Source organism: Coenobita brevimanus, chromosome 110 (assembly GCF_032717465.1).
Source record: "Coenobita brevimanus isolate Jiangsu-jjx chromosome 110, ASM3271746v2, whole genome shotgun sequence".
In the NCBI taxonomy this organism is placed as follows: domain Eukaryota; kingdom Metazoa; phylum Arthropoda; class Malacostraca; order Decapoda; family Coenobitidae; genus Coenobita; species Coenobita brevimanus.
This window is the reverse complement of record NC_137063.1, coordinates 50,891,560-50,902,947: the sequence shown is the minus strand read 5'-3', so window position 1 is coordinate 50,902,947 and position 11,388 is coordinate 50,891,560. Positions and strand designations below refer to the sequence as shown.

At 42.5% G+C, this 11,388-nt stretch overlaps 1 protein-coding gene across 1 annotated transcript in view; it reads right to left on the bottom strand.

The window, feature by feature from the left end:
• The window catches only part of LOC145417327 (arrestin homolog), an 11,251-nt gene extending 5,376 nt beyond the window's left edge, over window positions 1-5,875 (bottom strand). Inside the window, exons 1-3 of the mRNA XM_080286005.1 lie at window positions 5,766-5,875; window positions 2,516-2,576; window positions 1-7 (exon numbers count right to left, since the gene is read on the bottom strand). The exon at window positions 1-7 is cut by the window's left edge and continues 178 nt beyond it. Of these exons, the coding sequence (XP_080142131.1) occupies window positions 1-7; window positions 2,516-2,576; window positions 5,766-5,813 (116 nt within the window). The 5' untranslated portion in view covers window positions 5,814-5,875. The remainder of the gene's footprint in view (window positions 8-2,515; window positions 2,577-5,765) is intronic.
• Window positions 5,876-11,388: the final 5,513 nt, after the last annotated feature.

Here is an 11,388-nt window from a genome sequence, read left to right as displayed (position 1 = left end):
ACGCCCTCTGCACGTAAGGAAGGAGAGAGGAGAAAGGAATTAAATACGTGGTCGAAGATACCAAGTTTATTCTACTCTCGCTATATATATATATATATATATATATATATATATCATCATCAGCCGTTTGAGTATCCACTGAAGGACCGGCCTATCCCGACCGAAGTCGGGAAGATACAGCCAGTGTATCTCTACCAAGTGGCTTAGGCTGTCTAGTAGATTTTGTATGTAGGGTGAGAAGTCCTTGTTAGTGTAATTGTCGTGTTGGAGTGGCTTTGAATGTGTGTATAGTCTGTGAACCAAGCGTAATCGGCCCGCGCAAGCCGACTGGGTGCAAGCATACTTTATAGTAAGCGACACTGGCTCAACCACAGCACCCCTGTGTCCGCCAACGTAGTACGTGGCCGGGTGAACACTCCCAAAGTCTATTATCCTAGCGGGGCGCGAACCCTGGCTCACCCGTGTACGAAACGCGCATTCTACCACTGTACCACAGAGGTTCCATAAATAAAATAGAAGGGAACAAGACTACCTTTCATCTGTGAGCCAGGCAAACTGTAATAATACTGTTAGCTGAAAACTTGACTTATGTATCTATCCTGGATGACTCCCAATGCTGGTTGAGTGACATGTGAACTCAGGTAGTGACTCTAAACAACTTTTATCAATACCTTTCCCTTCTACAATCAGTACATTCTGAGATTTGAGTTTTTGGCGCAGACACACACAGATACATTTCGTACAAAATAATGACCATCGATTTTCTCAACTTGGCTCAATTATAGCACGTTGGTCTAACCCGACAATCTTTAACCGCTTGCAGCCCAGTTGGTGGCCAAGTGAAGTCAGATTAGAGGGCCGATTTGACTGATGCGCGGATTTCACTGACGTGACTAAGATCGCTGATACCTTTCAGTTCAGTCAATGGCCAGGAGTTGCAAGACTGGAGGATTAAAATGGCTCGTAACCAAGGAGACTCATTCCTACCTCATAACTGAATCTAACTTAGCTGCTCGATATAGCATTTAGTTGTAAAAATAGCACAATTCCGCCAGGTAAAACCAACCGATAATAGGAAAGCGTGTTGCTGACCCACATTTTCCAGCGACTCATATATATATATATATATATATATATATATATATATATATATATATATATATATATATATATATATATATATATATATATATATATGTATTCTTCTCCTGTTTCTACCATATTCTTCTTTCTTAATTCTGGACTATTTCTGTTCAGCTTAAGAAAGACATCCTGTGTAAAAGAGGCTAACGAAGGCTATAACCCCTCCAGTTCTAAACGTCTCCTCTGTGCTGAAATAATGGTTTAGTTATACCAAGAATAAACGATAAGCGACGTCGTTGTATGGCTTGGTTTAAGAGAGCACGTCTTTTTTCTAATGCAAGGAAGAAGGAACGAAAGGCTAGAAGCCCCCAAGATTCAATATTCATAAACACACACACACACACACACACACACACACACACACACACACACACACACACACACACACACACACACACACACACACACACACACACGGAGCCAAATTCAAGATCCGTTCATTTTGAGATGCCTCTACACATTGCGTGAAAATACTAGAGGTCATAGGCAGAAGGAAATACAGACAGATAAAGGCAGCTTCAGAGCTGACCTGTTGGATACATGAAGAACTGGGAGTATCGGTCAACTCTTGCCTTAGAGAGCTGGACAGAAAAAGGGCAGTTTACTACCAGATGGGTGCTGAGGTTGTAAACAGTAAATATGTCTGCCATACAATTTACAATGAAAATGACACAATATCTAATGTATGGTAACTGCACGCACGTCTTATTGAAGCATGTCCTTCAATAAATGCATGAAAAATAAGGATACATTAATTTTAACTGCACAGAACATAAAATCAAACTACTTAAAAGGTCTGCATCATAATTATCCGATGCTATCTACTAAATATATCAAATTCAGCTCTTTAATGCGAAAGCGCAGCATTAGAGATAAGCATGTTAAACAAACGCTCGTACACTAAATTACGCCTTACGTCAATCAAAATATGCAAATTCCAGAACCATACATTAGGCCACTAGATATAAGGAAGTTAGGTAAAATATACACTAAAAGCTACTCGAAACAGCAGTACTAGCCACTCGGATTATTTTCCACACACACACACTTTAGGCCGATTCAAAAGACAGATAATACTCCCCAGCTACGAAATAATACACCTGTGGGAATACAGTCAAACTACATTATGTTAGTGCTTCAGAAATATGGCATTAGAAATAACGATAGGCTACCGAACTGTGAAGTAAAGCGGATCCAAATACGAGTATACTCCCAAGCTACGTATTACGCCACTTGGAATACGGAAATACGTTCATTTCACAAAATACGGAGCCCAAAAATGGGTAGGGATGTCTAATAAAGAACAGTGCATTAGAAAAATGTAGATACTGTCAAACTACGGAATAATACAACACTTCGATAAAGGTCTTACCAATGGGGTCGACGTGGGTAACATGGTCAAGATAATCTCGCTTGGGGATGTATATGGTGATCTGGAGGTGGGAAGATGGGGATGATTATGATTGGTACAATGTATTCTCTTTTCAAAAGCGAGGTAAGTTCCACGCACGTATATATCATTATCCGATCACAAGTTATATATACTTTAACAACAAGTTTCTACGTATACTTCACACAGTTTTGATTTGGAGCCTTGTTTTTCCCTTTTTAATACAAAAAACAAAGAAAGTGATTGCAGCGTATGCACCGTGTGATGACAGGGGTAGGAGAGAGAAAGGTTTTGGGATGAGCTGGATGAAGCAGTGAGAGGAATGCCCAGGAGCTATAAAGTGATCGTAATGGGCGATACGAATGGAAGAGTAGGCACTGGTCCTGAGGATGATATAATGGGTTGTAATGGAGTACCAAGAGAAAATGGTAATGGGAAGCGAATGAAGGATATTTGTCAGGAAAGAAGGTTGTGCATTTGTAACTCGTATTTCAAACACAAAGACGCACATTACTACACATGGTACAGAGGGAACGGGGATCGTGTTGAAAGGAGCCTGACTGATTACGTGCTCGATGAGAGGTCGATGCTGGGAATGGCTGCTGATACGAGGGCCGTGAGAGGACGATGTGGGCTGTCAGATCATATGATTGTGGTATGCAAGATAAAGCTGAGAGGCGTGAGGTGGTCCAGGAGAGAGAGGAGCAATCAAGGAGAAAGATTGAAAGTCGGGAAGCTCAGGATCAAAGAAATGGCAGATGAATACAGACCAAAGCAGGGGAGAAGTTGGAGTTAGTGAATTGGAATGATATGGATCTGGACAGCCTGTGGAGTGCATATAGGGATTGCTTAGTTAGGAATGCTAAAGAGGTGTGTGGCGTGGCAAGCGTAACAACAAAACAGAAATGCACGGCATGGTGAGATGTAAAGGTTAAGAGAGCAGTGGAGGAAACGAGGAAGAAGTGGCTAGAGTGGTTACAGGACAGAGACTCAATTGAAATAAGAACGGAATGTATTGAGAGCAAGAGACACGTAAAAAGACTAGTGAAGAGGAAAAAGAAGGTAAATGAAGATCTGGGTGGAAATATGAATGCAATTTACTCTGAAAATAGGAAGTTATTCTAGAAACAGGTGCGGAAGTGTAGAAGTGACAATGGAAAGAAATGTGAAAGTGTGAAGGATGTAAGTAGTAGATTGTTAACCCTTAGGATGAAGTAGGGACCAGATGGAAAGAATATTTTAAAGGCCTGATGAATGGGAATAGAGAGATCAGAGATGCTGTGTTCATGACTGGTTTTGGGGGTATGCAGAGAAGGAATACAGTGCCAGGAAACGTGACGCTCGCACAGGTGAAGAACGCCTTGAAGCGACTGAAAAATGGGAAAATAGCTGGGGTTGATGAGGTATATGCAGGGATGATTAAGTGTAGTGGAGTGAGCGGAATGAAGTGTTTGTTGGAGATATGTAAGAAGGCATGGATGAGCGAAACTGTGCCAGCAGAGTGGAAAAGGCTGTGATTGTACCTCTGTACAAAAATAAAGGGGAGCAAAGTGAGTGCAAAAATCATCGTGGCATAAGTTTATTGAGTGTTGTAGGGAAGATGTATGGGAGAATTATTATAGAGAAAGTAAGAGAGATATCAGAAATCCTAGTGAGTGATGAACAGGGTGGGTTTAGAGTGGCAGAGGATATGTGGATCAAATATTTGCAGTGAGACAAATAGTGGGGAAGGCTTGTGAGAAGGAACATAAGGTGTTAATGGCCTTTATGGATCTGGAAAAAGCATACGACAAAGTAGACAGAGAAGGACTGTGGAAGGTTTTGAGCATGTACAGTGTAGATGGTAAGCTGCTAGGTGCCCTCAAGAGTTTTATTATGAAAGTGAAGCATGTGTATGGGATAAATGGGCATCTAAGTGAATGGTTCATAATCGGTGTGGGCGTGAGACAAGGTTGTGTGATGTCCCCATGGTTGTTCAGTATATAGCCTATATGAATGAGGTGATGAGAGAAGTAAAAGCATGAGTATTGGAGAGAGGGGTGGAGTTGGTAATGAATGGTGATGGATAGAATATCTCAAATTTGTTGCATGCTGATGATGCAGTGCTACTTGCAAATACGGGACAAGAACTTGGTAGGCTAGTGCAGAGTTTTGCTGATGTCTGTGAGCGTCGTGCCTTGAGAGTAAATGTAGAAAAGAGTAAAGTGATAGTAGTCGAGAGAGAAGGTGACTCCCAGTGTGATGTTACAGTGAATGGAGAGATACTGGAATTGGTGAGAGAGTTCAAATACGAGGGTTCGGTGGTAGAAAAGTCAGGAAAATGTGCAAAAGAAGTGGAAAGTAGAGTGACACAAGGAAGGAAAGTAGCTGGTGCTATGAAGGCCTTGCAAAGAAGCAGAGGCTTGGGTGTTGCAGCTGCGCGAGGTTTACATGAAGGAGTGATAGTGCCAGCTTTAAGATATGGATGTGAAATTATGGCGTGGCGTGAAAATAAAAAGTCATGGGTGAGAGCAGTGGAGATGGGACTGGTGAGGAATGTATGTGGAGCACAGTGAGTGGACAGGATACGAATTAGTGTGATTCGTGAAAGATGCGGAGTGAGGAAGTCTGCGGACACCAGAATCTAGGAGGATGTACTGAGATGGTATGGTCATGGGGAGAGAATGGATAACAATAAAGTGGTGAAAACGGTATATCTGAGTGAATCTGAGGGACGGAGGAAGCAAGGTAGGTCAAGGAAAAGGTGGAGGGATATGGTTGATGAGTGTGTGAGGAAGAGAGGTATGGAAGTCGGTGAGGCTAAGGGACTGACAAGAGATCGAACTAGCTAGGTGAATGTTGTGAGAAGAAGTGCATGATCACTAATTTGACGCCCCTTTTTAACGTGGCATCGGGTTTTAGAGACTGAGGGTCATAGACAGAGGAAAATACAGACTGAGGATGACAGTTCCAGAGTTAACCTGTTGCATTCTTCAATGACTGAGAGTATCGGTTAACTCTTGCACTGGGGAGGTGAACAGAGAATGGGTGTGTGTTGCCATACGGCTGGTGAACTTCCCTCTTATTCAGTGTTTTTACTGAATACCATCATCATCTGCATCATCAGTAAGAACACAGAAGGACTGGATGGATTTACTTGGAGTCGGGGTGGTAAAAGTTTTGCCCCTTTTCATCGCTGGTTTTCATTATTTAATATTTTTTGGGAATGTTGAATGGCTAATTATCATCTCACCTTATTGTTGGCGGAACTCTTCTTGTAAACTTGGAACTTGACAACCATTGCACAGGCTTTGGGGGTTTAGCTTCGTTCGTAGAAAAGTCTGCACTCTCTGGCACTCGGGCTGAAACTAGGCCAAACCAGGTCACTGCCTCCTTTATATACCTTCAGGGTCTTCCATGTAGGTTGCAAGATGTTCCCATTTACCTAAGCCATCCGTAACTCAAACAGAAGCTATTTATACTGGTCTTTTATGCTTTGAAGCATTATGGAGTTAAATTTGGGTGTTGGGAGAGGCTTTTGACGTGTAAGGGTAGAATTTTTATACTGTATTTTGTTTATCAACTTTGAAAAAATTGCGTAAGCCAGATGACTCACGGGGGAGGCGGCTTGCGTCACCCTTTTAAGGAGATTACAGCCACTCAGAAACAGTCGACAAAAGCTGTCCATTTATAGCATTGGTAGGTGGGACTGGGTCGTGCTAGTTCAGGTGGTGGGTTAGTGGTATTGGTGGTGGTTGTTTGTGGCTGAAGTGGTTGCTGTGGTAGTAGGTGGTGGTTGGTATGGCTGTGGTGGTAAGTGGAGGTTGTGGTTTTAGGTAGTAAATTGTGGTGGTGGTTGACGTGGTTGTGGTGGTTGTGGTTATATTGGTAGTTGTGGTAGCTGGTGGCTGCAATGGTGGTAGGTGGTAATGGTAGCTGAAAATAGTTGTGATGGCTAACTCTATGACTCTGGAGGCAGATTGGTTGAATTGGTGGTTGTGGTAGTAGATGGTGGGTGACATTGTTGTTATAGTGGTTTGTCTGTGGCTGAAACGGTGAGCGAGGTGGTAAGTGTCGGCTGTGATATATGTAAGTGGTAGATGGTAGTTTAAACGGATGTGGTGGTGATGGTGGTGGTGGTGGTGGTAGTAGGTGATGGAAGGTGGGGGTTGTGGTGGTGGGTGATGCGTGAGGTGGTGATTGCGGTGACTAATGATGGTAGTAATGGTAGTTTATAATTACGGTGGTAATTAATGGTTGAAATGATGGTTGAGGTGATAGACAATGGCTGACTGTGGTGATTGTGGTGACTGTGGTGGAAGGTGTTTTCTGAAACGGTGGTTGAGATGATAGAGGTGGTAGGTGGTGGCTGAAATGGTGGTAGTGGTGGAAGGTGGGTCTTGAAATGGTGGCTGAGGTGGTGAATGTTGGTTGTGATGATACGTGGAAGTGGTAGGTTGTAGCGGAAATGGTGGTTGTAGCAGTAGGTGGTGGTTGAAAGGGTCTTGCACTGTAAGGCTGGGTAAACAGGGGCAAGAGTGTTCAAAAGCCTGAGTGGCCGGAAAATGATCTCATCTTCGTCCATTTGCCAGCAGGCTGTACTGATCAAAGCACCATCGACTCCCCCCATATACTGAATATGAATGGTAGCTTACTTAAAAGTGAACGTGATGGACTGCAGGCTGAAGTTAGATTCCTCCTGCATTCCCCCATCCTCCCTTCGGGAGATAATGTGTGAGCTGAGGAACGTTACATAACCATGCAGTGGAGCCTATTGGTTATATCGGCGCCACCACATAAAGGCGTTCCTCTCTAGCATCGGCAGGGAATGGTAAAGGCCTCATATTATACACTGCAGAACTTGTTAAAGATCGCCACTAAAGTCTGTTCATGTTTTCTTGGATCAGAATTTCGTCTTTTCGTCGCTTCATTTCACTTAACTCATTGGCAAAAAAAGACAGTGTTATGGTTCTATATCTTTTCTATATCATTTCCTCGTGACTAGCATCATATTATAATCTGTTGTTTATATCTCAGTATTCAAGATGTGCAGATGGCAGTGTTACTCCAACTTAAAATGACAAAAGTATTACCATAGGAGACTCAGAACATTCAAAGGCAAGAGCTAGTGCCGAAGTAAAGGTATTAGTATACTGAAAATTGTGAGAGTTCGGTGACCTGGGACTATCTTGGGACATGCCCTCTCTACCTGTAACACACACACACACACACACACTGTGTGTGTGTGTGTGTGTGTGTGTGTGTGTGTGTGTGTGTGTGTGTCTTGTGGAGTTTTGTGGTGTGGAGGGTGATGGTGGCGGTGGTAGTGGTGGTGTTGACGGTGATGGTGTAGCGGTGAGTTGCGTGTGTGGAGTGGTGTGGTTTTAATGTGTTTTAGATGTGGTGTGGTGTTTATCTGTGGTGTGTGTGTGTGTGTGTGTGTGTGTGTGTGTGTGTGTGTGTGTGTGTGAGAGAGAGAGAGATGCTTGGGTGAAGAATTATGTCATGTGGATCAGTGTGGTGGTGTGGTGGTAATGTGGTGTGGATAAGTAGGTCATTTCATTGCCCTTGACACTCGCTTCAGCCACTGACTACGTGTTCGCTCCTCTGTATGCTGACCCTTTGTAGCTCTTGCTCTACTTTCTTTATCCTCTCGTTCTTTGTGCTCACTCTTGAATTCTTTGTCCTTATTCTCTCTGTTTACGTGTTAATTCTCGTTTTGTTCTTCGTATGTTTTCATGCATGTGCTTTCTCTGTCTTTACTTAGTGTCTCTCTCTCTCTCTTTCTCTCTCTCTCTCTCTCTCTCTCTTTCTGTGTGTGTGTGTGTGTGTGTGTGTGTGTGTGTGTGTGTGTGTGTGTCAGCTCATATAATCGATCGGGCATGTAAAGGCCAGTTTATAAACGAATCCATAAAAGGAGAACGCAGACACCTTTACAATAAATATCGTTCCTTTTTCCTGGATTTAGATAAAGATATATTATTTGAGAGAGAGAGAGAGAGAGAGAGAGAGAGAGAGAGAGAGTCAAAGTAGGTTAAGTAGGGAAGCCACATACTTGCCTCCTGCTCCCTCCGCATCTCACCTCACCCTCCTCCCTGCAGCTGGTTATAACAAGTGTGTGTGTGTGTGTGTGTGTGTGTGTGTGTGTGTGTGTGTGTGAGATCAGTGCTAAGTTTTTGCATTAATCTCTTACTATAGCTCAGTATTTAATTTGGAGAATCCAAGCTGAAGTGAGAAGAGTATAGGAAAGCATCCTAGGTTAAAGGCTATGAGTTTAGCGAGGAGAGAGAGAGAGAGAGAGAGAGAGAGAGAGAGAGAGAGAGAGAGAGAGAATAAATACGAGTAGTCGAATAAGGAGAGCAGTGGAAAGCAACGCAAGAAAGAAAGACTATGTAGGGTGCGTTCAGTATTTACATAAACCTTTTCCCCTCGTTACCTCATCATCTTCCTTTTGTATGTAATGCGCAAAAGCCTCCCCGTTATAGCCACTTTCAGCTGACATGGGAACTACAGGATTATTCTGGATATTTTTGTGGCTTGGTATTTACTGACGCAGGTCAAGCGAGGGAGGAGTGAAAGTGACTAAGATGGTTTAATTGTACCAATGGGTAATTAATCAGTAGCAGAAGGAAGAGGCTGTAGTACTTCCATTTTTCATTTGCACTGGAAACATTACATTCCGTAAGAGCTGGCCCATCGTCTCAAGGAATAATGAATGAATTATAATAAAACGCAGTTATAAATAAGAAAGGTTAAAGGGGGGAATAACATCGTCCAGGTCAGTAGTTCTTTCATGACAATATCACTAACTTTTTTCTTTCTTTTTTTTCCAGGTTTCGCTCTGATAGTACACATGCTTCCGTCCTTTCCAATAGAAATTCCATGTCAGTTCCTAAACTATGCCTGTTCTACCTCAGTCTTCTCTGTTAATTTCAACTAAAGTTAGTGTTCCTGGCAGGGGAATGTTTTTTATATTTTATTTATTTATTTATCTATTTATTTTTTTTACTGTCACTGTCTTGTCATAGCATCCATGGTCACAGTTATGAGAGCTGCTTAGCATGGGTACTCCGACAAGGTTATGCATCAGTTCTGAAACAAATTATATGAAAATAATGAATGAATGAATGAATTCCAACACCTCCCTTTGCCTCTGATTGTATTTCTGGTGGTCCAAGTTCAGGCTCTGATACGCGCAAGTGGTGACATGTGATGAAGGTTATTGTTATTTTAGGATAAAGTAGGCTGAGAATCTCAAACTTACAATTTTATATACATGTAGCATCTGTAGCCTATATTATTCGTCAGCAAGATTTATGGAAAACACTATTGGACGGAACCACCAAAATTGCTATCATTATCGTTATTGTTATTATTTTTCTTCTTGCTTTTTTAGAACATTCAGCCAAAAGTCAAGATATCAAGTCAAAATCAGCTTGAACACTTTCGAAATTTGAGCGAAACATAGTGGAATGGTTAAGGGTCAAGAAAGGAGGAAAAAATTTGAGCATAACCAGTTGAAGGCCAAGGTCACGGCTGAGGGTCAATTCGGCCTTCCAGGCATTGTAGGACGTGAATTTTGGACTCTGGCTCCCTAACGCCTTTTTCGTAGCTATTTATTTTACTTATTACACCCTGCTGTCCTCCTCTGTGTTCTATAAATCCTTGAAACATGGTCATACTCTTATTAACCAGCCATACCCAAAAATAAACCGGTGAGGAAGAGGTGTTAAGGAGCTTCCTTAACTAATGAAAGTAACGAGCTCTGTCTGTACTCTTGGAAGGGGTAATGTACTCGTGTTTGCTCATTGAAGGGATACTGCACTCCTGTGTGTTCCTTGCAGGGGTAATGTGCTCATTGTTTACACCTTCAAAGGGTAATTGTACTCCCTGTGTGCTCTTTGAAGGGGGTAATGTACTCCCTGTGTACTCCTTGAAGGAGGTAATGTACTCCATGTGTACTCCTTGAAGGGGTAATGTATTCCTGTGTGCTTCCTGAAGCGGTAATGTACTCCCTGTGTACTCCTTGAAGGAGGTAATGTAGTACTCCCTGTGTACTCTTTGAAAGGGGTAATGTACTCCCTGTACGTGTAGTCTTTGAAGGGAAAATGTACTCCCTGTGTACTTCTTAAGGCGGTAATGTACTCCATGTGTACTTCTTGAATAGGTAATGTACTCCCTGTGTGTCTCCTGAAGGGGTAATTTACTCCTTGTGTACTTTTTGAAAGGGCAATGTACTCCCTGTGTACTCCTTAATGGAGATTATGTAGTACTCCCTGTATACTCATTAAAGGGGATTTGTAGTACTCCCTGTGTACTCCTTGAAGGAGGTACTGTACTTCTGTGTGCTTCTTGAAAACGATAACGTACTCTACTCCCTGTGTAGCCTACTCCTTGAAGGGGGTAATGTACTCCCTGTGTAGTCATTGAAGGGATAATGTGCTCCCTGTGTAGTTCTTGAAGCAGTACTGTACTCCATGTACTCCCTGTGTACTCCTTGCAGGGGTAATGTACTCCATGTGTTCTCCCTGAAAGGGCAGTAGTAGTAGTCGTTGTTCCCTAGGTAGTCTGACCGAACAGCCCCGAGTCCGCATTCTCGTCGGACAAGGAAGATCGCAAGCTAGGTCAAGATATTAATTCTCTTGACCTAGATCGCAAGCATCTCTTCCTTAACGATGTAACGAAATCTTCTATGTAAGAGATTCCGGCTTAATTTAAATATCGGCACAGTTGCATCAGTTACATACAGTAGGATATTAAGGTGTAATGTTCACAAAAAAAAATCGCTAAAAAAGAGGTCTTATGAAGCCTCCCAAGCCGGGGTTGAAAATTAAGTCGTTATCTAGTTGAAATGGAAGGATTTTTAGTCCCTTTCC